At 46.4% G+C, this 26,593-nt stretch overlaps 1 protein-coding gene across 1 annotated transcript in view; it reads left to right on the forward strand.

The window, feature by feature from the left end:
* CORO1C (coronin 1C) overlaps window positions 1–26,212 on the forward strand; it is a 47,174-nt gene extending 20,962 nt beyond the window's left edge. Inside the window, exons 3-11 of the mRNA XM_064465973.1 lie at window positions 8,787–8,909; window positions 16,175–16,304; window positions 18,140–18,321; window positions 18,857–18,976; window positions 19,613–19,717; window positions 20,883–21,028; window positions 22,258–22,315; window positions 22,407–22,652; window positions 23,346–26,212. Coding sequence (XP_064322043.1) covers window positions 8,787–8,909; window positions 16,175–16,304; window positions 18,140–18,321; window positions 18,857–18,976; window positions 19,613–19,717; window positions 20,883–21,028; window positions 22,258–22,315; window positions 22,407–22,652; window positions 23,346–23,465 — 1,230 coding nt within the window. The 3' untranslated portion in view covers window positions 23,466–26,212. The remainder of the gene's footprint in view (window positions 1–8,786; window positions 8,910–16,174; window positions 16,305–18,139; window positions 18,322–18,856; window positions 18,977–19,612; window positions 19,718–20,882; window positions 21,029–22,257; window positions 22,316–22,406; window positions 22,653–23,345) is intronic.
* Window positions 26,213–26,593: the final 381 nt, after the last annotated feature.

A 26,593-nucleotide genomic window follows, 5' to 3' on the forward strand; every position in this document is an offset into this window, starting at 1 on the left:
AGCTGAGCCGGGTTTGCTGGCTGTGGAAATTCTTTGTCTGAACTTCCTGTTTTCTTGCATGCACATGTGCAGGGTCTTTGCCAGGAGCTCGCCATTCCCATGCTCCAGCAAGAGCCATGGCCACCGTCTGAGTTGCTGAAAATTGTAATTCCCACACTGGTTGGTCTGAAGAGAGATGGCGTCTGTTGGAATGAACCACATACTTTTTAAAAGCTGTAATTTATATCAATGGTGTGTGGATGATAAGGGTGAAACTAATCAGCATTAACTGTACACACCAGGGAAAAACACTGAAAACTTGCTTATTCTGGACTATGGATGAGCGGTACTGGGCAAAGCATTAGTGCGGAATATCGCCATAAAACTGGAAGCTTGCAGGCTTTTAGAGCTTACGTTCTTTGAGCCTTACTCCAGGCAAAACAGCGGGTGTGCAGGGAAGGAACTCCAGGATAAAACTGTTCGAGTGACGCGTGCCGCAGCCTTTGCTGGTGGGCACGTGCTGCTAGATTAGATGGAGATCACCTCCAGCATGGTAGGTAATCGCTGTTAGGGGATTAAGGAGGAGGCAGGCAGGTGAGGGAATGAGTGATCCTCCTGCCCGCACCCCCCAGAGGTCTCTGGCATGAGCGGGATGGGTGTGTGCAGCTGCCTCGGTGGCTCTCAGTGCACAGCTCAACTGGCAGGTTGGGCGCTTTCACAAGAGCGTTGTGCAAGGGCCGAGAGTCGGTGGTTGTGCAGCCCTCCCCTGCTCAGCCCGGACGGGGCGGGTGGTTTGGTGGTTCAGGTGGGGGGGCTTGTCATCTGCGCGTCATTCCCAGCAGAACGAACTCAGGACTGCAGGTTATTTTCTGGGATGCTGTTAGGAAGGGCTGTGCCCCTTGCTCTGCAGCGTTCGGTGTGCTCATCTCCCGTCGGATGATGGTTGACACAGCAGGGCAGAGGTCTCCCTGCCTCTGCTGTCAAAGGAGAGGGGCTATGTGTCATATTGTCATATACTCACCAAACTTGGAGGGTGATCCCTGTTTTAAAGCCCGGATGAAAATTTTGTGGGTCTCTCGATGTGTTGGGGAAAGAGACTTGCAAATAGCTGGATTTAGTGTGTGGTGCTGGTGCTAGTCTACATTACAGCAGAATTGGATAGAATTATTTTTTCCTCCTCAAAAAATCTTTGCAGTTTGTATCTGGAAAGAAAAAAAGCTGCTACAAAGGGCTCCTTTTCGCTTCAGTTCATGTAGAAAGGTGCCTTCAGCTGAAAGTCACGTTATGTAAGGCCTTTAGAAGAGGCTTATTCAGTCCCCTTTGGATATACCTTTTATGAGATTTTTCCATTTGTGTGCCTGACTTCGTATCGCACTCCCTTTACACAGGCATCCGTCCTACAGAAGCTGTGATCAGATGGGTGCCCTGAGAGGCAATTAGCATGTGGGTGGGTGAGTGCTCACCTCAGGAATGATCATCTTCAAGGAATATGTTGTTCTGCAAGTGACATGCCTTAGTGTTCAGCCATGTCATATATAAGTTGTTAATCATCAGTTCCAGATTCTCATTCCTTCAGGAAGGACTGGGGGAAAAAAAATCATCCTTTCCTCAATTGTATGTAAAATAAAATCAGGAGGTACTGCTCTGATGGGTTCATTGAACCCTTCCAGCAGTTTTAGGTGGAGTGTGGGTGAAAGGATGTGAATTAAAATGAATTATTGTCGTCTTGACTTCGGCTGCCGTGGAGCCCCTGTCCGTACTAGGGCTGTAGGTCTTTTCCACAGCAATATCCCTGTGAGAGACGTCTGTAAGGTTGAAGACTATGAAGGGATATTTCCCCCCCCCCCCCCAAAAAAATTTTCTTTAGACTTCCATGCAGCTCCAAGTAGTTTTGAATGTTCGTAGGAGGAAATTAAAATTCAAGATAACTCTGCAATAACTGAATAAAAAAGCAAGACATTGGTGGTTTTTAAGTTATCTTGTGACCAGCAGAACTGCTAAAATGCGGTTTCTTGAAGATTTTACCTACATCCTCTCTGCAGGGAGCAAATGTTCCCCAGCTGCCCTTACAAGTCCTTTCTCTCTTGGCCCATCAGCACGTGCCCACCTCCCGTGGGTGCCTCGCTAGGCCAGCAGGGTGCCTGTGCCGCTCGGGGGGGCGTGGGCTTGAGTTATAACTGCTTCTTTCCTAGTGGGGAACTAATTTGGATTTCTTTGTCTTGTTTCACCTTGGATTTTTCTTGAAAACTGTTTTTTTAAAAAAAGTTTATATTTATCACTGTCAGTTTGGTTCCAATGGATCATCAGGTTCCAGGGAACAAGGGAAGAGACGGCAGGCAGTGTGGCAAATATATCTCCTTTCTCTAGGAAAGCAAGCAGCAAATACTCGCCCATCTTATGGTCAACCAGTGTTTTGTAAAATATTGCTGCAGCTTTAAGGCCTTGTCCAATAATGAAAATGGAAGCTGCGCTTATAGTTTTGTCTGCAAGCAGGTATGAAAGCGAGATTGTTGCACTTGGGAGAGCACTATGGATGCTCCACGTCTGCCTTCCTGTCTGTATGCGGTGGTTAAAATGCAGTGTAAGGGGTGGAGTAAGTCCTCGTACATTGTGTATTTGTCCAATATTCAGATAAAAAATAATGTTGCTCTACCAGCTGCATGAATTTCCGAGTTGTTGTCTGTATGGCTTAAAGCCACTGGTTTATGTAGAATGCAAACGTATATATGCAAACCATACATCTAAGCACACTTACAGCAGGGCTGCAGTTGAGCCTGAAATGGAGGGTAAAATCCTGGTTTAGCTCTTTAAAACTTCCAATTAAACTGGAGTCTTGGAAGCCTAGGGACGAAATGAGTTCAGCAGAAATGGTTGGAATAGAATGGCTTCTTCCCTGGGATCTGTCCAGACTTTCTTCTCCCTCTTCCTTCCCCGCCTGCGTTTTTTACTGGTCCCAGTTTGTTTTGCCGTGGCTGATGCTGAAGTCCCAGATCATCTGTTCCCAGCTCTCAGGGATGAGCGTTTGGGTGACACAAAGGCTGTTTTTCCCCATGGATCCTTTCTGGGCATTGCCTCCTTCCTCAGCAGCTCTGCCCTCTGGATGGGTGCTCGTCTTCTACCACCCCCTGAACTGCAGCAGGGTTTTACCACTTTATCCCAGAACCTTAAACTTTTAGGACACTGATTAGTTTTCCTTCAGTGGGAAAGGTAGTATGCCTTTTCACTAAAAAGGGAATTAACTGCTTTTGAAATCATACTTTAGGGACGGAACAAAAGAGCGACTCTGTATCTTGTTAATTGTAATGTAATTTCTGGGCAGCAGGTCTCTGGTTTGAATCTCTGCATCTTCTGCCCAAAGGGCTTCCTCAGCTAAAAGTTAGCTGAGGCTGAAATTTAATTTTGAAGTGCATTTAGAGCTTTCCTGTAGAAACTGGGATGGACATTAGCCGCAATGCTGGAGCGGTGCTGCGCACCCAGCTCTGAGTGATAGGGGTTAGCAGTTTGGGTTGGGTTTTGGGGGCTTGTTTGGGTTGGGTGTTTTTGTTTGTTTATTTTTTTTAAAGCCAGCATGTGAGTAGCTGATTGTTGCAACTAATTCTGTGAAGGATTCTGCAGATAAACATACCCTTTTCGAGTGTAAAGCATCCTGCAGTTGCAACCAGCTCCTACATCTCCATTTTCTGGTCAGCTGCAAGCACCCTCTGGAAACCATGAAGTCTCCCACCTGCTGCAGCTCCTCTCCCAGCGGTGTGAAAGGAACCTCACCATTGCTGCTTGCTCTACCTGGCTGCCCACATGCCTGAAACCCTCCAAACTGTGCTTTGAGTGGTGGTCCCACATCTGCTGGGGTCACACAGTGCTGTGGTTTTTAAAGCTGTGCTCTTGCTGCTTGGGCAGGGTTGGCTTTGTGCAGGACTGCTGTCTGTCACCATGTTTTTCTTCCCTCCTATTTGTGCATCCATTTAGGTCTGGGCACTCTGGAACAAGGACCTTTGTCTCCGTTCTGTAGCAGCCTGTAATGTCTACTGTAATGTCACAGCCCTGCAGCTGTCAAGGTGATAAAACAAGAACAGCAGCACTGCTGAGGAATTTTTAGAGGGCACAAGCAGTGTTTATAGTGGTCTGGTTTGAAGGCAGTATGTAGTTAGGAATGCCTTAAAGTCTCTCATTGCATGACATTACAGTAGACCTTTTGGGAGTAACACTTTTCATAATCTTCCAAATTAGTTATGGATGCCTTGATTGGTTTGCTGGGTGACTAATGTCTATTTGTCATGGTCATGAGAGAGTAATGCACTTTCATTACATCCTACTGCAGAATTTTCTCCCAACTGCCTCCTGCATAGCCAGCTGCTGCAACCAGAGGTGGAGGCTCCGTGGCCAGAGCACACTAAACTTCACTCAACTGGAGTTTATGAAATTTGAGTTTGTTGTAAGGAAAATAGGCAATATAGCTAAGAAAAATGGAATATCTTCTCTAACAGAGAAAAGGTACCGGTCGGTTTGTATTTCAAACTTTGCAGTTGTGACCCGATTTCCTTCCTCAAACTTCTGCAAAGTAAGGGTTGGAGAATTGCTTTTGCTTGTGCAACTTGATGCCACTTCCTTATTTTAAATGGCGATCTTAATGAGAGCACAACCATGGGCTGGGGGAAGCAGCTGTTCTCTGCGATATTTTTACCATAATCCATAAGCTGTTTCCTGCAACCAATTGCCCTTTTCTGGCAGATAAGTGATTGTATGACAGTCAAATTAATTCATAAAACTACCACTTTTAGGAACAGTTTTCCTGTGCTGCTTATCTGTTCCTTCTGGATTTAATAACAACTTTTTTTTTTTTCGCTTTTCATCTGTCAGTTTTTTCTGATCTGGGATACATAAAAGCACTAAATAAATTAATTTGGTAAGGTCAGCTTACCACCTGTTGAAGGACCTGCATATTGAGTGTGCTTCCAGTCAACACCATCCAGCGAATTAAAACTAATCCTCAAATTCACCTTTTTGGCTAACTTTTTATAAAAATAAAACTCTGACTTTCAAAAGTTGTTACTGTGATGTGTTGCTCAGAGTCGTAATGGATTATGAGGGTTTAATTTCTTGAAGTCGTACTGAGTTAATTTTAAGCTGTGCATCAACACTTGAGATTTATTTTAAATCCGTAACTAATTAAAAGATTACATCTTAAAAATAAATAAATAAATCCCCAAACCTGGGCGCGTTACAGTGGCATGAAAACGCACCCGTTTGGCAGAGAAGTTGCAAACATCATGGTGTTCTTGTGGCAGAGGTGTCCCTTTTAAAAGGAATTGTGTTTAGAAATGTTGAATTTGGTAATTTTACAGGCTGGTGGGTTTTTTTAATACCCTATTGCAGGCTTCCTGGTCTATCCCTTTTGGCAAAGCCCCCCCAGATACTGTTTTTAAAGCTCTTCTATGCACATGCACATCTGCGCGATGCCAGGAATAGGGATCCCCTGCTCCGGAGAGGGGAACGCTGCTGGGGAGAGGAAGCCTGTGGTGTAGCCTGCATGGACAGTATTTACAAAACTGCCTTAGAGAGGTGGTAAAGTAACACATCTGAGTTAAAAACCTCTCATTTCTTACCCTGCTGGGTGGTTGAGAGGAAGGTGTGCTGGGTCAGGGCCCTGGGGTGGTGACGTGAGCTATTGTCCCTTGGCAGCCCCCCCGATCCCCTTTGAAGAGTCATGCTTTCTAATAAAAGTGGTGAGTTTTTTTTTTAAAGTGGAGCAGATGAAGTACATTTAGAAGTGCTGCCGAGGAGAGTTCTTGCTTTTTGTTACACATTCAGGAAAGCACCGTGGCTTCCTCTGCACTGTGAAGACAGCTTTGTGTTTCTGACCACAAGTCAGTAGCTTCTCTGAAAGTGGTTGGACTTCTGCTAGTCAAACTGCAGCTCTGAGCAGCACAACAGCCTTCTGGCCAGTAAGCCCCTTCTGTCCATTTACATCCTTATTTATTCTCATTTTGCTGTTCTGACAACATTCTTTGTGAACCCTGGTGAGCTGAGCTGCTCCTCTAGTGCAGCAGGGCTGTGCACAAGTTGTTGCCGCTGGGCTGCGCGTCTCCCCTGGCGTTGTCCTCTTCTGCCAGAGCGGGGAAGCTGCTGTGTTCACAGGCGGTGGGACATCCTCTCTTGTTTGTACTCTGCTTGCTCGGTTTTATAAATTCTTGTGAATAAATATGCTTGAAGTTGCTTCAAGTTATTGCATCTCCCACACTGCTTCTAAATAACATCTCATTTTCCCCATGCTTACTCTGTCTGCTCCCTTGTCAGAAATGGTTTTCGTGTGTCACTGTCCACATCCAGGCAGGAAAAGGGTGCACTTTACAGATGATGCAGATAACCATGTATTCACTTGCAACATGGTGCAAAGATGTTTCTACTCAGTTGGGTTTAACTTCCCCTTTGTGTATCTGCAATTTCTTCTTGATCCAGATGGCTCTGGCCTGAGAAATCTGTGCTGTCCTTGTCCGTAACAGCCACGCCTGTGTATCCATCCCAAGTTCCTCAGCCTGATGAGAAGACTGAGTTTTATTCTAGCTTGGTGGCAAGACTGAGCTTTACCTTGCTGCTTTGCCTGCCGAGGGAAGGGGACTCGCTGCCTGTGTGGGAGCTGGAAGCCCATGGCTGTGCTGGTCCCTTCTGCTTTCAAGCTTCAGGAGCTCCCTCTTGCCACAGGCTCATGTGGAGCCTCTGTCGTCTTGTTTTCCTCACTGTTCTCGGAGCACTGCCATTTAGTGAGCTAATGGAAGTACAAGATAGCTGATTTTAAAAAATGAGCTTTGTTTTAGGTGATCAAAAGCAGGCAGTGGTGTTGCCTGGTCCCTGCGGTCAGCTGGCTGTCACAGGCAGTTGGCTGCTGCTGCTCGTGCTGTTCAGGTTCATTGTGATCAGAAATGAAAGGTGAAGTTTGTGGTTTAATTTGTTCAAATTGAATTTTTTTTTTCTCCCTCCAGTAATAAATTACTGTAAATACTCTAAACTAAACTGACAAGCACTCGTGCAGCCTGCAAATAATTACCATAGGCTCCTCTTAGAGGATTACTCTGAGCCCTGTCTGTGAGCAAGAACAGGTAGTTACTGACGTCTTGCAGTATTAGTCGTATTTTTCCTTTTGGTTTAGGTCTATATTTGTATCTGCTCTGTAATGCGACTTCTGAAATATGTTCATGCGCATATGCTCTGCATGGTTCTTTTCTAATTAGATAAATTAAAATGGATGGACTATACATGTCAGTTGGGTGTATTAATTTTTTAAATCCTATTTCACATTATGGCATCCAAGAGGGATTACACAGACTTTAATTTTTGAATGTCTGGTTTATGGCATTTCATCTATAACGCTTTCACTTTTAATAATTTCAAAAGCATTTGAATCACTGAGAGTCTTTTTTTGACACCTAATTTTGGCCGTTTAGGGAATAGCGGTTGTTTTGGTTTTGTAACTAGTCTGTTTGGATCTATATCTTGTTTTGTTGCCAGTAGAGGTCTTCAGGTCAGTAGTCTTCAAAAGCCAGTATCAAGCATTATTCTGATCCTTTGTACATAAGACAGCGCTGAATAGGAACAGCCTTCCGCATGGAGATGGGTAGGAGGCATATATTAAAAGATGTAACCTCCAAGGTTGGGGAATGTCATCACCAAATGGCAGAATTGAGATGCCAACCATTTCTTCTGCATGTTTAAACACGAAAGAAGATGACCCTGTCCCAGACCTCTCCCTCCTGCCTCTCTTCTCCCATCGCTCATGAAAAGACCATCACGGCATTCCCTGGAAACAAAACCCCTCGGAATGGGCCCTGTGTTCTGGTCTGGGAAGTGCAGGAGTCTCCTGCTCCCTCTGCCACTACTGCCGTGTGTCATCAGTATTTTGAATATTGCTTCCTGTGTGTGCAAGACTCGACTGAGAGAGATAAAGATGATCAGCTAGAGAGATTTTTATTTCCTTTCACATGGAGGAAGCTGGGGTATTCGGTGCATCAGCAGTTGTGGGGTGTGGAGGGTGTCAGGTGCTTCAGGATGTTAAGGGGCTCCATTGGCAAAATGCAGACCATGTTGGCAAAGTTCTTGCACTTGCAAGAACTGCATTGGCATCACTAGATTTGTCTCATTAGCTTGTTTTCTTGGAAGGTTTATCTGCGTAGTGAGCTTGACTTTGGCAGCGTGCTGGTTCTCTGGCCAGAGAGAGGCAGGTATGGATCAGGGGTGGGTGGCTGTGGCAGTCTGTATCAGCAGTATTTATTCCTGAAAATAGTATTTTACTCTGCACAGCTGTGGCCTAAAAACTTTCAATCTAAGCAAAATACTTCTGTGATGAAAACAAACAGACTCGGTAAATTCAGTGACCAACAGCACCCTTCCATTAAAATTTTTGCTTGGTTATCTTTAGCTGTTGCTGGCTGCTGTTGTGAAGCACAGACAAAACCAGAGCTTCACTGTGTGGGCAGAGCCCTCTTCCCAAAACACTGGGCACAGAGAAGGAGGCAGCATCTCAGCAAATGCTGGGATACGGTCAGCAAAGCATCCCTGCGTCTGAGGGGGAGCGAAGCCCTCCTGTGCTGAACCTCTGAACCCTTGTCTTACACCATCGGGAGTTTCCAGCTAGTCAGTGCTGTAGAAGAGTTGCCGGTCTATTTCATCTGCTAATACATGAGATGATTCAAATTTCATGGACTTGTGAATACTGAAAGAGTTAATGGAGAATTAGGAAGCATCTTTCTCTGCTCTGTGAGATGTACTCTGTGCTGTCTGTGTATTACAGCTCTCTTCCTTGTTTCCCCCTTCAGACAGGCAGAATTGACAAGTCCTACCCAACAGTGTGTGGCCACACAGGACCGGTGCTGGACATAGACTGGTGTCCTCATAATGACCAGGTTATCGCCAGTGGCTCTGAGGACTGCACTGTCATGGTAAGTGCATCTAATTTGTCTTGCGGGGCAGTGTTTTCTTCACAGTCAAAATGCTGCTGCAAATGACACTTGTATTTCTAAAGAGATGTCCTGTACTGATGCCGAGGGTAGCATCCTTGCTGGTGTGAGAGTGGTCACAGGCATTCTGCAGGTTGCATTTTGTCTCAACTTAAGAAAAGATGCTATCTTGGCTGCAGGACCTAGCTAAAAATGGAAGCAAAAATAGCAGTGCAAGCTTTATTACCTGCATAGCAACAGAATTTGGACTCTCACAAATGGTACTTTCTTCTCACATTATGTTGGAGAAGGTGCAACCTCAGATTTCTGAGGAGAACCTCTTCAGCGCTGAGATGGCACTTCGTGTAACAGGCTTAGCCTGTGTCTTCCTGGCTTTGTCTTCAGTTGCTCTTCCATTTTTCCTTCCCCTGGGGATTTGTCTGATGTTTGGGAAGAGGAAAGAGAAGAAAGAGAGCCAGTTAGTGGTGAGGTGTTTTGATTTCTGGTGCTTTGCAGAAGGCCGAGATGGTTCCTTACCTCAAATATCCTAATGGATGTAGTAGTGTGTGTTGGGAAGAGGTGGGGGTTGGCGGGGAACAAGCCCATCGTTTTCCAGAATTGCTTCAGCCGTTGATTTAAGGATGGCGCTTTCATTTTTGCCTACATCTACAGGTTGTAAGTAGATGTCAAAAGGTGAGTTTTAAAAATAAATAAATAAATATCCAAATTGTGCACCTGCCAGTCTTGGTCCTGAGACCTTTTGGCTCAGTCAGAGCCCACTGAACAATAGACGACCTTGCTCTGTGATGGATGTGGAATCCTGTGTGTGCAAACACAGCAGAATAAGTGAAAGAAAATCCTTGTAAGATGAAATAATGCCAAATAACTTCAGTGATCTTTGGCCATATTTAGAAATGCTGTAGGCTGAATGTTATATTGAAATCTTATTATAGATCATGTCAGATAAATTCCTTTGCTTCTGTTCATCGTTAAAATGTTTGGGAGGGGATTCATCCCAAGAGGCTTATCCTGGGACAGCTCTTGCCTGTGATCTCTCAGTCTTGGAAGCTGAAGCATGTTAACAAAATGTACTATATTTAATGTTAAACAAAACAACAGGCTTCTGTGTTTGTAACGTTCACTACTGGGCTAGAGCTAAGCTTTGAAGGATGCAGGAATGTTCCTCCAGAAACCAGGATCCAGAAGGGCTGCGAGTCAGAAGGAACAGTCTCTGAAACGTGAGCATCAACAGAAGCAGGCGAATCTAAGGTCCATAGCTGCCTTCTCGGAGGCAAAATAAGTCTCTAATCCAAGTGCAATGAGAAGTATGTTGTGAGGCTCCAGAGGGATTGAATTATGTAGAAAAACCAACAGTGTTCAATTACAAGTTCTCCAAATGCTCCTAATGTAGGCACAAACTGCAAGACTCTGAGCCTACAACTGCACAAACAAGCTCTGTGGGGCGTGGGTTCACGGGAGGTTGTCTGCTCTGCGGTTGCTGCTTATCTGCACTCACTGAAGCAAGGGGTGAGCTTCTCCGTCCCTGGAGGCAACACATGTGTGGACAGACACCACAGTGTAGCTGGCTGCAAGTTTGCACGCTTGTGTTTGTGTGTGGTATCTGCTGGTGTGACCATGTCTTGAGTGGAAGGGAGCAAGCTGCTGGGAAGGTGAAGTGAGTCCTTGCTGCGCTTGAATGAACGAGCATACACAACTCGTGATCTGGAAGATGTTAGGTGCACGTTAGCTGGAGGTTTAAAATGCAGTGAAGCTGAGTGCCAACAGTAACAATGAAGAAAGCAAAGAGGACTAGCTAAAGCCTTAAGTTGAATCTTCTGTTAAGTATCGCGTAACTGCTGATGGGAAATGATGTATCCCAAATCATTTAGGACAGTTGTTAACTCAGCTGGACAGAGCTAGAGTGTGCAAAGAACAACCCTGGCCTGGACTATTTGGAAACAAACTGGATGAGCTAATGAGCCTTCCCATTTTTAATTGCTTTTCTGTCCTGGCACGGGTAATTTAGCATCCTGTTTTCTTTGCTTTTCTTCAATAAAGGTTTTGGAGTCCTGCTTCCTGAACAGCCTGTCACTGAATAAACTCATCTTACTTTAAAGGATATGTGGCTGCTCATCAGCACTGAACTCTTCATTAGCCAATGTGAAATGAATAAAAAGTGACATGGTAGAGGAAATCACGTGGCTTTCTGCAGAAATGCCAGCTGCTTTTAAAAAAATAGTTAATGTTTTTAAAGACCATCTGTGCCCTGGTACTCAAGGATTTAGGATCTTACCTTCTGCCACAACAGATCTCATCAATGTCGGCTAGACATGTATTGAGGGAGAGAGCATAGCTTTGAGATGCTATCTAACCAATGTCTCCGAGATGAAGAGGGCTGATTCCCTGCAGCCATAACTTTGTACTGTCTGCAGTCTTCCTGTTGCACAAGGAAAGTTAACTTGGCCCTTTCAAAAGCTAGAAGCATTTTCATATAAATAAAAACTCAGATCTGTAGAAGGTAGAAGTACCCTCTTAGCTGCATATAAACCTTGAACAAGTGTGGTGTTTGAGATCGTTAGCCTAGGGGTTGAAGTAAGGGACTGGGAAAGAAGACATCTTCTGATACTGATCAGCTTTGTAGCTTGGACAGCTTTAGAGGTTTAACTATTTGCAGCTGCCTCAAGCTTTGTCTGATGAAAGGCACTCAATAGGTGTGATCTGACAGTTTCAGGTGATACACTCATTACTTCTGCTGTCACATCTGCTGCATTCAGAAATTATTTGGAGGTAGAGAAGAAAAAGACAGTGGGTGGCAATATTTAGGACACCTCACCCTTGCAAGACCACCTTTGTGCAAGTCACGGTACCAGTGAGTATAAGCACATCACTGTCTGATCCCGGCAGAGGAAAAAGTAGAATGGACCTCTCCAACACTCCACCTGCCTTCACAAGCCTATGCTCCCACAGAGGAGGAGCAGATGCTCTTCCTTCATCCCACGCTGGGTATTCCTCGGGGCATGTGTTGGCCTCTGTCCCCTCCTGCCCTTGCCAACTGGAGTGCAAAGCCAACACATTCCTTTTGAGTTGGCAAATAGAACTCACTTGAAGTGGTTTGAGATATAATGAAATACTTGTAGTCTGCAAGTGTTTAGTATTTCCTCTTTATGCCTTGTTCTCAGTTTTGCAGAACATGGCCCACTTCATATGTCCAATGTAACACAAGAGCCCTAATCAGCCAAGAGAGGCAATGTAGGTAATAGCAGTAGCCTCTCTGCCCCGATGGCTGGTTTCTTGCCGAATTTCTTTCTCCTTCTGCCAAAGAGTAGGACAGGGAGTCCCCATCTCCTCTGCTCTGAATTGCTCTCAGAAAGACTTCCTTTATAACACTGTGGCACGCAGATACCTTCTGTGGCCTCTTCTGGTGTGCTCTTTGAAGAATTATTTTCTTGTGCCAACAAATAAGGAACTACTTAAACATTCATGCTTGATATTCTGTTGAGCGACTGTAATGTACTGCAGGTTTCTTTAATTCATCTGGTAAATGTTTGATTATATAAAGGCTTGTAGATGATATCAGAGAGCCTTTCTCAGATACGGAAAATTTGCTTCCTCAGAAGGTGAATATTAATGAGTTTGCATATAGTGGCCAGAGTAGAGTACATTTGGTTGAGAAGATTATTTTAAAAATTAAACCAGAGCCCTTGCAATGACCTGGGACACCAACCTGTTAGCAGACAGTTCAGATGTCTGCTGGATGGATGTGGACTGGCTGGATGTGGAGACGGTCTTACAGCTACAAAAAAACGGATGCACAAAGTGGCTTTTCCTGCAGTGATGCAAGTGCAGGGACATAGATAAAACCCAGGGCTCAAACTCATTTGTTTCCTCATATAATGTGAATATAGGAATTGATGTTGTTCCTAGGAATTGACTTAATCGTCTCTGCAGGTTGGTGCAGAGCCAGAAGAGACAGTTTTGATTCTCTATAAAGGGTATAAAAAAAGTGCTGAAAAAGTTTGTTTTATTTTCATTCTCACATGCTCTTTGTGCAAAAACTTTCCCTCCTGCTCTTCCTCTGAGACCCAAACCTCTACACACCACCGTGGCGTGACTTTACTTCCTCGATCACAAACAAACCAGCCATGTTAACTTAAAAAAAAACAACCCACAAAACAAAAAAAATCCCCAGCGACCCAAAACGCCCCACGAGTGGGAGACTTGACAAACTGTTACTGATGTGCAGTTGATCTTGCAGTATTTTAATGTTTTCTTTGTGTACTCATCCTGAGTCCTCACCTTCAGCAGGCTGGGTCCTGCATCCAAAGTGAAAGTTCCTTAATTTGCCCTGTGAATCTAATTTCATCCCACGCTGAAGGCAGGCACCCCACCCTGTGCAGGAATGAGTGGGCCTGGGCGCTTGGGAGCGTACCCTGACCTTTCACACTCCTATCTTTTTTTTGCAATACCAAGCAGGATTATTAGGTCAATAGTTTCTGTAATCTGCAGAGGATTACACTGGTGTGCAGCTGCTGTAAACTGTAAGGGCTTTCCCTTAAAGAAAAAAAATCTGTCTGTCCTCCAGAGGCTTTTAAAAAAATCCTTTTCATTGGTATTTTGCCTCTAATATCTCCCTTTCCTCTCCACCCCCTGCACTCACTGGCTTACGTTTAAACTTGGTCCTGGAGTTTTCTGGCACGCAAGTTACTTTGCTACAAAGCTGCACTTGCACAGAAGGATCCCTGCACCGTTCCTGGCTTAGCGCAAAACAAACAGGGGTCTCGGGGACCCTGTCCCTTTGCTCCAGCTGCCCCTCGGCAGGGAGGAAGGTTGGCTGCAGCTGCAGGTGTAGAAGCTGCTCTGATCCTGCTGCTGTCCCCGCGTGGCTTGTCTGCAGGTCACGCTTGGCTCAGAAGCTTGTGCTGATCTTGGGACTTTTTGTGAATGAATTCAATTTTTCAAAGCTTCCCGCACAAAGAGAGGGAGGCTGAGTGAGTTGGGACAGGCCACTTTGTCACACCATTTCTCTCAGGGGAAGAAATGGCTGTGTTCATCAAGGCTTGCCGTTTTTAAGGCTCCTCAAGACTTCGGAATAACCAGATGTCTGTCTTCCTGCTTAATCCTTCGGGTAACACCAACTTGTGTAGGTCAGTCTTGGCTGTCATGGCCTTTTCATCTAGTGGAGAAGTGGTTTTGGTGTTTTTCCTGTTTCTCTTCACCATGTCAGCTGTGCCCCAGGCTCTGCCTGCCAGGTGGAGCTGTCAAACCCGAGCTGCTCATGTTGAGCATCCTCCACCCCTGCACTGGTATCACCCAGTTCTCTGCTGGACACCTCCCACACCTCTGCTTCAGAGCCCCTGGCTCTCCTGCATTGTCTCTTCTGCTGGGGTCTCCCAGCTCTCATATTCTCTTTCCAACTTTCTTACTGGTTTAGGTAATACCTGTTTTCTGCAGCATTGTATCAGTGCTTATAATTGTGAGGGGCTTGGAGGTGGTTCATCTGTGTGTACACCTGTGTACAGTTATGACATTAAGTGCAGTTTTAGCAGACTGACATTAAAGTTTCCCTGTCAGCAGAAATGTTTTAAAATGTTGCTACTGTCAGGTTCTTATTCCCTGACTGGCAAGAATAAAGTTGCTTCTATAAAAATTGACAGCTTTGTAACCCCATTTTATTGTGTAACGAGCAGGTGAAATGATTTGTTGCAGTTCGCAAGGTGTGTTGTGTTTCAGCACAGTCCTCTGAGAGCGTGCCGTGGCTGCAGTCGCTGGCAAAGCTGGTGTCGAACTGGGAGTGAGCGGGACGTCATCCTGCTGCTCCAGGCTGAATAGCTCCACTTTGCCACCCAATTTTTAAAATGTGATTGCTGGTAAAAGCCTCGGTTTCTGTTGTCTTGTTGCTACCACTGCTCCATCAGGCAGGAAGAGAAAGAGGGATTTTTCAACCCTTGCAGAGAAATTCTCTGCTGGGGTGGTGTGCCTGTTGCAGGTCATTCCTCCTGGAATGCTGAGGGTGTTGGGAGGGATGGCGCTGAGAGCTGCGTCCGTGAAAAGTGAAATCGTTTTAGGGTTATTTAGAGGTGAGCTGGTATGTGCTAAGAATTTTTACATCTCAGTGGGTTTTATTTAAGCAGCAGCCATCCCTGCAAGAAGGGAGAAACTGGGATTAGTGCAAAAGTCCATGTCACCCTCACGCATGTCTGTCTGCCTCACTTCCGAAATCCACTCGGCTCACATCTGCTGGCTCTGACAGCTTGCTTGGGCATTGTGGGCAGGGTCTGGCAAGCCCTATTCTCTAACTCCAGAAAAAGCAAACAATAGAAGGTGAAGCAAATGTGCTCTGATGCTGCCACCTATCTACAGGTAGCTATAATTGCTCACTGATGGGCTTTCTATTTAATTTTTTTCATACATTATATGTAGGTCAAATTCAGTTCAAAGATGATTGTCCAGTGCGGAATTGCAGGAATGGTTTTGGTAGGGTTGATGCTGCCTCGGGGAATGGGGTGTTGGGTTCTGTGTCTCCCGTCCCTGGTGCCTGCCAGTTGCAGAAGGCGCCTCCTTCAGTGCATAAACCTGCTCTGACTCCACAGCTGGAATTGCAGTGCTCTGTGATCCCTGGGGGTCTGTTCCTCCTCCTGATGGCACTTTCCTCAAGATGGTTCCAACAGAAGGGTTGTGTAGCGAAGCAGGCAAGAAGCGAACAGGCAGTTTGCTGCATTCGAAGGTAGTTTCTGCAAGGCTAACTTGGAGTGCTTTAACCTTTGCCAGGACCAAACTGCTCTTCCCCATTTAAATGGCATCTGAAAGGAGGCTGTAAACATAATAAGAAAACCAATTGCTAGTATTTCTAAAGAAACAAAAAGTAGGCTCCAGGATAGCTACGATATCGTCCCTCTGAGGTACAAGCATAAATTGAAAAGACAGCAGTTTGTTCAGATGGAATTGGAGCTGCAAGGCAAATTTTTTTTAATCCTTCTCAGGCAGCATCTGAGATGAGTGGATCTCTGGACACAGCAATAATGGGGCGTTTGCAGTGTAAGTAGCCAGTGGTGGTGTGCTGGCAGTGTGAGCTAGGAAGGATGTTACGCACAGATCAGCCGAAGGTTTACTGGTAGCCGGGAACGATTCCCTACCCTCTTCTCTATTCCTGTTTACATTGAGAAGTGACAACTCGGACTTCTGCCGTGGCATGATGCAGGAGCAAACAAGTAACGTGCTCTTCAGAGGGGATGGCCCTTGGCTAACCATCTTTCCTTTCCCCTTTCCAGGTGTGGCAGATTCCTGAGAATGGACTCACCCTCTCCCTGACAGAGCCGGTGGTAGTGTTAGAAGGGCATTCCAAGAGAGTCGGCATTGTGTCTTGGCACCCAACGGCACGCAACGTGCTGCTCAGTGCAGGTACGGTGCATCAGGGCTGTAGGGTCAACAAGCATCTGTCTCTTGCGTTTTGCTTGCACACCAGCTATTTTGGAGAAGAGCTTGTTGACTCCTTTTCCTTCTTTCCTAGCTGCTTACAGCTGGTGAATCACAAGACTAACGGCAGTGCCTGGGAACACCGGGACACGTGGCTCACAGCCCCCTCCTTATCTTGGCCTTCTATTTTCTTCAGTTTACAGGGGCAAGAACCAGGAAATTGTCTGGAGGCATGAATTACAGTATAAAAATTGTTCCAGACTTTATTTGATCTGCAACTTTCATTGCTGATAACTATTTACATTTGCACTTTCCTCATCCCTGTTTTCATATACTTTGTAAAAGGCTCAACTGTTTCTCCTTTTCACTGATCCCTGCAAGGTATTCCAGAGTCTGGCTGTTCCTTCCACAGCCTTTCATTTTCAGCACTTTCCAAATTGTCTCCTTGACTGGTACATCCCATGCAATGAGATTCTTTTGACCACTGAAAAACAGTCACATCATTATGGAAATAAAATGTATAAGTCACTAGCCATTAACACAGCCTGAGGCTTTCATAGCATGACCTGTGGGTTGGAGCCCAATAAAAGAAGCCAATCCTTTCAGCTGGACTGTCAGATAAGCTGTATTTTCTGCTGATATAGCTGCCTTCTGAGGTACCAGTTTGGTTTTGATCTAGTTTCCCCAGAAACACTTGGAGTTGCATACCGTGTGGCAGTTAATGTAACAAAACTCAGTGTGAGAACATACCAAAGCAGAAGGTGATTATTCTTAGGTAGCTTCCTTGGACTCCAGTACTCACAAGCATCAAGATGTGTGTGTCCAGGCAGTCCAGCCAGGATTACTCCTAAGAAACACAGAGGAGAAGGGATGCTGTCAGGTCATTGCAGTCTCTAGGGTTCCTCCTGGTGACAACAAAATGATTTTGGAGGTTTTTCATGCCCTTTGGGAGTTCAGAGTGATTATCTCTTGCCTTGTTACATGTTTTCATCCCTCTGGAGCCTGAGGAGAAATTGCTCGGTCACATATTGTGCTCTCCTTCCCTTACCTGGTCTGCCAGTCCCGTTCTTTATTTTGCTGTCATCTTATCTTAGGCTTTATTCTTTGTCATCTTGCTTTCTGGTCATTGAACAAAACCACCTGCCTGATGGTTGTAGTCCTTGTGAAACTGCTGACCTCAGCGTTTGCTGCCTGCCATTCTTTTTTATCTTTGTTCTGCTGCTTCTCCTGCTGTCACTTGCCTATTTTCCATCCGTGCCACTTTTACTCTTTCTGCCACAAACCTCTCTGACCTGAGAAGGCAATGACTGGCTGCCAGTCAGTATTCTCACATATAGAGTTGTAAGAACATTGCCTTTTTGCCCTTGGCATCTCTTGCTCTGTGGCCCTGCAGCTGAGTGGAGACCCAAGAGCTCCTGCACAAAGCTCCTGCAGTAGCAGCAGCCAGGGCACACTACCACACCCCCCCAGCCTGCAGGCAGCACGTTGGCTGGGGTGGAGGCCGGCTGTGGAAGCAGTGCCCAAATGCTCCCACATAAATTGCCTTTGTTGGGGACAACTACAGCACCTCTGAGAAGGTGCTCAGTGCTTTCAAGGGAGGAGTTTTGTGCTTTCTCTGGCTGCCAGGTCCTTCTCTGAGCCTGTATTTGAGGGAGGATGTGTTTCCTGGGGCTCTGGGTACATGATGGTGCACAGAGTGTGTTTAAGAGATGGCATCTGAGCCTTTCGAGCTGCAACAGGTTTTATTCCTTGTTCCCTGCTGCTGGCTTTTTTTCTGTATACACCAGTGTTGTGACTTGAGCTGCTATTTTCCCTTTTAGGTTGTGATAATGCAATCATCATCTGGAATGTGGGAACAGGTGAAGCCCTCATAAACTTGGATGACATGCATGTGGATATGATTTACAATGTGAGCTGGAATCGCAATGGCAGCCTAATCTGTACAGCTTCCAAAGACAAAAAAGTTCGAGTTATTGACCCCAGGAAACAAGAAATTGTTGCTGTAAGTTTGCATGATAATTAAAGAAGCAACTGAGTTTCACTCTACCAGAGAGTTAGCAAGAGCATGTAGAGAAAGAACCTTCTTGCTTAGTACGTAGACCATATTTAGTCGTGTCTTTCAAAGTGAGGAAAAAATTACAGAAGGGATAGCAGTGGTTGAAGGATTCATCTGGGTTTATTGGGATTAGTGTTTGAACTAGGCTTTTATGGCTCAGTTTTAAAACCTGCAGGAGTGTAATTCCACATCTAATCCTTTTGTATAATTACAGTTCCAAAGTTGTGTATGCAAAGCGAAGATTTAGCAGCCTGCATATGGCTGCTAAAGTCATCCTTCAACCTTGCAAGAGTCTGATAGGCAAAGCCAAAACAAGCCAGGAATGACCACTTCTTTTGTAGTTTAGTAATTGGTTTCTTCCCTCAAGCATCAGGCAAAGAGCAGTGTGTCCTGCCAGCGATTCTGTGCAGCTAGAAGAGAAGCCACCACCAGGTGGGCTCTTCTGTTCATTGCTAGAGACTAACCTGTAAATCTCTTTCAGGAGAAAGAGAAGACCCACGAAGGAGCCCGGCCCATGCGTGCTATTTTCCTTGCTGATGGAAACATCTTCACAACTGGCTTCAGCCGCATGAGTGAACGGCAGCTTGCCCTTTGGAATCCAGTAGGTTCCTGTCGCATTACTACTTTGCTGTTGTAACATCCGTTATGTTACTAGCCCAGATCTGCAGTCACCCACTAAATTCATAGCATATTCCTTCTTCCGTCTACTTCCATCTACTGCCCGCTCCTGTGAAAGCGTCCTGTGCCAGAAGGTATTGCCGTTATTCAGGCTGGATGTTCACTCAGTAAAGGAAATGAGTACCAATCCCTGCCTCACCAAAAGCAGTGGTGAAGCTGGGAGCTGCATGTTTGAAGCGTCTGAGAAGCTGTACACAGAGGGCAGAGTGGCTGTGTGAAGGTTGCTTCATTCTATACATTATATGTGCAGAGCAAGACAGCGATAATCCCATCACACTGGCACAAGACACTCACTAACATGACTGTCGCATCTTTTCCTTGGCTTTGTGAATTTTCTTGGGTCCTGCTTTTGTTGCATTTTGTGATTAAAGTGTCCTCGGGGAATGAATAAGCTTGTGAACATCGAAGGCGTTTGTTATTGTAACACACAGATCCTTCAGGGTGGTGAAGACATCGCTGTGTGTTCACTAGTGACAAAGAACTGTTAATAATTTTGATCCTATGTTAACATGAGCTTTTCCATTCTTCATTAACATCACTGGCATTTTTTTATTTCCAGAAAAACATGGAGGAGCCAATAGCCCTTCATGAGATGGACACCAGCAATGGGGTCCTGCTGCCATTCTACGATCCAGATACCAACATTATTTACTTGTGTGGCAAGGTATGGAGATGCTTTTGGAATGACTGGGTGTGTTTAGAGTGAGACTCCTGTTGAATGAATGATGCCTGTGGAATGTTCCCTAAGCATCTCAACTAAGAAAGGTAGAACCAAAAATTGAGCACTGCAGCAACGGTCAGGGCTGCAAACAGATCAGGCTGCTCTGAAACCGGTTTGATCCTCGCTCTGCAGGACCATACAGAGAGCCTGTGAAGTCAGCCCTGTGAAGGTCTGGTATGTAATTGGATGTTTCTTTGAGATGGATTTACTTGGGTAAAGCTGCTCTTAATGCAACAAGTCAGATACTGTCATCAAAACATCTCTTGTTGGTGTTGACCGGAATGATTGTACATTAGTGTGGGAGGATGTTATCCTCCTTGTGTTTGAAGGTGATGGAGCGTGTAGCAACACTCACTGTAATTTTGTGGGGTTAAATAAAAGAAAGCTGCAATCACGTGCTCCTGTCTAAAAGCAATTTGTAGGCATTAAGTGTTCTAAAGTGCCCACTTCTGATGCCGCAGCTTTGGACTTCTTACAAATAGGAAGTCCAAAGACGAGATGAACAAGCAATTACAAAGGAGGATCCATACAAGTATGTTCAAGAATCCCATCTTCGTAAACAGCTAATGAGAAATACTACTTTTACGTCTGCTACCTCTTCTGCGGTTTCAGAGATGCTAGTGTAGTAGAATTGCCTGGAGTCAAACAGAGACTGGTTTATAGCCTTTCTGCCTGACTGTGGCAGAAAGTTTAGCCTTTTCACAGGAGATGTGAAAGTTGACACCCCCAGTGTTGAAGCACAAGCTCAGGCCACTGTACCACAGTATTTTGAAGAACAGCACTTATCACTGAGAAACTGTCCAGCTAGAGTACTTGGGTTACAGTAGGGATCTGCTTTATGGTAGTTCTGCTGATGACATGTGGGTAGTGAGAACAGAGTGTGCTGTCTGATAGCGACTGTTGTGAGCAGCCCGAGATGAGACATATTCAACTGGTAAGCAATGGAAGTTTTAGCTTATAAAAAATACCTATAAGCTCTGCATTGCTCTGTGGCATCCTTCCTGGAAGGGAACCGATGGCTGCTTAGCCTAGCAGGGAGGAGGCACGCAGGCACAGGGCGCACTGGCCCCTCCAGCCACTGGAGTGGTCCTCCTTTCGTTTCTTGCAGGGGGACAGCAGCATTCGCTACTTTGAGATCACGGACGAATCCCCCTATGTTCACTACCTCAACACCTTCAGCAGCAAAGAGCCGCAGAGGGGCATGGGGTTCATGCCAAAGAGGGGCCTTGATGTGAACAAGTGCGAGATTGCCAGGTGAGGAGAGAGGCTGTCAGGGTGGGTGGTGCCGTCTTAGCAAGCCGCCCTGTCGCGAGCTCAGCCATTCAGAAACGGAAAGTTCTGCCGCTGCACCTGGACGGTGCAAGCCACATTCCTGCAGTGCACATCAGCCAGCTTTCTGCAGGCAAGGAAGAAGTACAGCAGGAGGGGAAGGGGCTGGGAGCCCTCTATGTGTGTGATTCCTGCTGGCAAACCAAGCCTCCTGGGTGTCGGACCCCGCTGCTGGAAAGACCTCTCTGTCGCACTGTTGCTTCTGCAGTGTTTGTTGGGACCTGTGACGTGAAGCGATACTTGTACTGGGCATAACCTCAGAATATGTTGGGACTTAGGCTGAGTCTGTTAAAAATGAACGAGTGATATCTAGCAGAATACATTGTCTGTGGAAAACAGCATCAGGTCAGTTACAGCCTACACTGTCAGCATATCAATGATAAACTTGTGGTGCCTAAGTACCAATCTCCAGCTCGTACACAGCAAGCAGGTTGGAAGCTGTTTTCAGGAATTTAGGGAGTAGTTAAAGCAGCAGTGCAGTGACCAGAGTGCAGCTGTGATTCAGAAAACACGGCAAAGGAAGAAAGCATCTAAGGAAAGCAGTTTTGTGTCACTGCAACGGCTGCTGGCACACGGCCAGTAGGGAACATTCTGGATGTTGCCCCTGAAGCCTTTTGATGCTTCTTTGATTATTAATGAAAGCAGGAGCCTCTGAAAGGGAGCAGAGCCTGCACTTGTCTGAAGCACATGAATATTTCAGCAGCAGCGCGGGTGGCTGGGCTGAGGATGTTGGAGTTTGTAGCACTGGCCCAAAGCAGGACTGCAGGGGGTGACCGGGGTGTGGAGACACATGTGAGCAGTGAGCAGAAGGCTAGCTAGTGTGTACCTGTAAATTGCTGGTGTGGTGCTTGTCTCGATCATCTGAGCAGTGGGCTGTGCCTCGCTGACAGTCCCTCCTGGCCAAAGTGCGACCGTTTGAAGTCACCCATTACCTGAGAGGGGAGCTCTGCACGCACCCAGGTGGTTTTCTCCAGCCTTTGCATAGCCCTGCAAGTCCTAGCGCAGCCCCACTGTGACTCCTTAGGGTTGCTTGTTTCCCATCGCCTCTGTCTCCTGGTACGCTGCTGTGCCTGAGCAGCAGAACCCAGGCTTCCTTTGCACAGCGTGCTGGCTGTCTTCACATCTAAGTCATACCTTTTCTTTTTCTTTGAAAGGTTCTTCAAGCTTCATGAGAGGAAGTGTGAGCCCATCATCATGACGGTTCCTCGAAAGGTGAGCACTACATGCTGGTTATGTGGTTTGAAGCCAGCTTGTGCCTTCCAGCCCCAAAGCACCTGACCAATTCATCTCTTCTGGCTTGCAGTCGGACCTCTTCCAGGATGATCTGTACCCTGATACAGCTGGCCCAGAAGCAGCTCTGGAAGCAGAGGAATGGTTTGAGGGGAAGAATGCTGATCCCCTTCTCATCTCCTTGAAGCATGGGTACATTCCGGGCAAGAACAGGGATCTCAAGGTGGTCAAGAAGAACATACTGGACAACAAGCCTGCTGCAAACAAGAAGAGTGATCTCATAAATGCTCCAAAGAAAGCAGCTGATGCCTCAAACATTGTGAGTAAAATCCACAAGCTTTTGGGGATGGCAGCCTGAGACGTGATTACCAGGGTGCTGCATCTTCAGAAATAGTTGTAACAAAGCTCAGACATGTATGACTCAAGTACCCTGGGACTTGGGTGCTGGTGGGTGACCTGCAGTTGAGGTGGTGCTTGAGTTGTGGCATTCCAGGCAAGGTTTCTGTAGCTGTGGAAGGTTACTGGGAACTGTGATGAAAAGGAAAGCTTGGCTTATTGGTCCAGCCACCCACCTGCCTTGGACAGCTTCTGTGCACCTCTTTTTTGTGTAAAACCCAGCACAGACAGTGGGACGAATGAACCTCAGACTATGCAGGTCAAGAAGGAGGTCGTACAAGTTCATAATTGGGGGCTGTGGCTAACACATGGTATAGTAATATGCAGAGATGTGGAAGTGACAGCTGTCAGTCGAGTAGGTCCTTAAATGCTGTTAAAGAGCAGATATTGGTCCAGTATGTCGTTGAAGCTGGCATTGCTGCTGCTGGAAATGCCTGTCCATGCCCTGAGCATCACAACTGCTGCAGTGCCTGTGCCAGGTGCACAGCACGTGCGCACCCTGGCGCGCTTACGGCTCCCAAGAATCCCATTCAGAGGGAGCCCCTTCCTTTGGAAACTCCTGCCTGCTGAGCGCATCCCACCGTCTCTCCTAACAAATACATGTCTTGTCTTCCAGCAAAATGACGCCAAATTGGATGAGATTTTGAAAGAGCTGAAATCTATAAAAGACACGATCACCAACCAAGACGAGCGCATTTCCAAGCTGGAGCAGCAGATGGCAAAGATCGCGGACTGAGCGGGGCGAGCAGCGCTGGCCCCGCCGCCAGCCCAGGCACATTCCAGTTCCCCAGTTCGGCAAGCAGCAGCGTGCAGCATTCCAGTACGAGCTTTCCTGTTCTCCTAAATTCACGTCAACGAGAGCCGATGATTAAAAGCCAAGCTTTTTAGTGAAAGATTTTTTTTTTCCTGATGTTCTATGAATTCATGTGACTGTGTCAAACAAGTCAAAAAGAATAAGTGCTACTTTTACAGTCTTTTTTTTTTTCCAGATGTTATGAATTCTTGAAAACAAATCCATTCTGACTTTCAATGTTGTGCCCAAATATCTTTTTCTAGATTTAGGGACCAATGCCACATTGTTCTTAACCATTTTTTAAAGCTGCCAAAAAAAAAAAAGTTGCTTTTTATTTTTCTTATTTGCCACTTTGCAGTATTTGTGTTTTAAATTTAAAGGGACGGCACTGTGTGTTTGTGCGTGTGTGTGTGCGCATGGTGGGTGTTTATACTGTTCAGAGAACAAAACTGAAGCTACTTTGTATAAATCTTCAATTTCGAACAATCAGATCGGTTTCCTTTGCAGTGTGGCTGAGGCTGCTGCTGAGACCCCTCAGAGATCATACAAACTGCCTTTCCTGCCTCCCTAACGTGTCCCCATCACCATTGTCTGACAGTGTAAGGAAAAAAACATAGTACTGAATGAGGTGATTCATCCCACAGAAAGCCTGTTCTCCTTTTACACCCTGCAGAACTGTTAAACTAGCATCGTGTTGCCCGTTTAAAATAATCCCATGGTTTGGATTCCTGTAGCCATGACCAAATGGGCATGTTCTGTTTGCAGGGTTTTCTTTATTTTAAGGCAGAAGTTACTTTCCTGCAGGAAGTGTTTTTACGTTTATCCATGGAGTACAAAGTTCCAGGTGTGCCAAGGGGGACGCGACCCGTGGGACATCGGCAGTCACCAGGTTCTCCGTGGTGTCCATTTCGGCTGTATGCATTGCTGTAAATACTTGTTTCTGCACCACCATGCTCTTTGGCTCATTGACTTTAAGAAGCTTTTAAAAATCTGTGAACTTGCAATTCTCTGGCCCCCCCACTTCAGAGCTGATGTTGGAAATTTCGTCTGCTTCCAAAGCAGCATTAGCAGTAGCTAGGTGACTTTATCATGATGGGTGTCCAGAAACAAAATGCCTCTGTTGGTTTTTATAATTTTTTTTCCTTCTCTCCATCATTCCTGCCTCACCACCCCACCCTGCTGTAAAACTTTGCAGGAAATTACTTGTTCTCAGATCAGATGAGTGACTTCCATCCCCAGACCCCCTGCACTCCCAGGCCTTCGGAGTGGAAGGGACTGGGGAGGATGGTTTGGTCCCAATTTGGAGAACTGGTTTTTTACATGGTCCTTTGAGATCCTCAGGGGAGAGGCCCCGTGAGCACACTGGGCTCGTGAGCTCCTCATGGAATTTGTTGTCGGATGCTTCAGCTCAGCAAACCTCTGCCCAGGAGCGATCTCCCCTGCGAGGGGGGCTGCCTGTGTCGGGGACGGGGCAGGCACAGGTCCCTGCTCACAGGCTGTGTCCCTGGGGCATGAACAGGATCCGTGCCACCTCGGCAAGCTGCCCCAGGCTGGATGGGTGCTGCCATCCCAGCACAGCCCGTCCTCGCAGTGCCAGGGAAATGTCAGCAAGCCTGTATTGAATCCGAAAGCGGGAGAAGACTATTGGGTGCTGAGAGCTATCGGCTGAGGAGCCTCGATACCTGTCCCAGCTGGGGATCGATGCCTGAAGCAGCTCACTGCATCCCCGATGTGCGTGCACGTTTGTGTGCTTGGGAGCCACCGCACCAGAGCAGTGTCCCCCTGCCCAAGGCATCCCCGGCGGCTGCCGCTCGGCGGGGGGCACGTCCCTTCGTCCAGGCTGATGTGATCTTTGGTTTTTTTCCCAGTAGGTTAGCTAGAAATCCTCAAATTCTCCATTTTTTCCAATGTTTGCATGGTCAGAACTTAACAGATTAAGGATTCTCTGTTCTGGAGGGATGTCTGTATGTGCGAGGGCGAAACCACACCGTCGGGACGGCCAGGCGACGTAGCCAGAGAGGCATGAGAATGGGACGCAAAGAGACAGAGGATGTGTTGTAATTGCATAGCATGAAAGCTTCATTAAAGTGGGTTTTCTTTGTTTTAAGTGATGAGCACAGCAGGAGGCACAAGCGTCCCCTGCCCTGTGTCCATGACCAGTGATGCTGGATTCACAGTCCAGACGCTCCGGGTTATTTGAATATTTGGTGACGTTTTTGTGTTGCAGTAAATGGCTGAGATGATGTGTTGGGTTGGTTTTGTTTGGTTTTTGGGATTTTTTTGGAAAACAAAACCAAACATAATGCTCCCCCAAATGGTGATCTCTGTGTTGATTTGTATGTGTGACTTCAGGGTTGTGTGCTTGGGAACCTTTTGTTTTTTCTAATTGGAGGGAAATAAGTTTTCTGAGACGCTGGATTGAAATGCCCAGAGGAGGTCGGTGTGTGGCAGATGGTCCGAGGAGGGCGGAGGAAAGGCCGCCCTGGTTTTTAGTTCATAGCCTGTATTTTATTTAAATGAACTGATGCCTAGCCAGGCTCAACCGGAGTCAGTGCCTGAAGCTTTTTGTAGCCGTGTTATCCCAGAAGAGAACCAGCGAAGTCCTGAAAGATGCGCTCTTATAGAGCGGCCATAATATCTGTCCAAATATTTGCTTCCATTTTCAAAAGATAAAAGTCATTGATTATAAACTGCCTCTGGTTTCCTTTTTCTTTGACTCTGCACCCTGCACCCACTGCTGCCTGTTAGCATGTGCACGTTAAGTTTTATGAATAACCAGGTTGTTAAATGATGGCATTACCCTTAACCACAGCGATAGAAACCTGAGCGTGTGGTGTTGTGGCTGAGTGGGGTCTGTCCTCTGGGACTCTTCTGTTCTCATCTGCTCTGTCCCAGGAGAGCCAGGGCCCATCCCCAGGGTTGCACGTGGACTTGCTGGTGATTTCCCTGCGAGTGAACCCAGGAGCTTGGCTGGGTATGGGACTTGATGGCACAGACCCGCTGGGGGGTCTCAGGGAGTGCCGGGGTGACATGATCTCCAGAAGGAATGGCACCATCTGGGGGCTGCCCTG

The sequence above is a fragment of the Phalacrocorax carbo genome, chromosome 15 (assembly GCF_963921805.1).
Source record: "Phalacrocorax carbo chromosome 15, bPhaCar2.1, whole genome shotgun sequence".
NCBI lineage: Eukaryota > Metazoa > Chordata > Aves > Suliformes > Phalacrocoracidae > Phalacrocorax > Phalacrocorax carbo.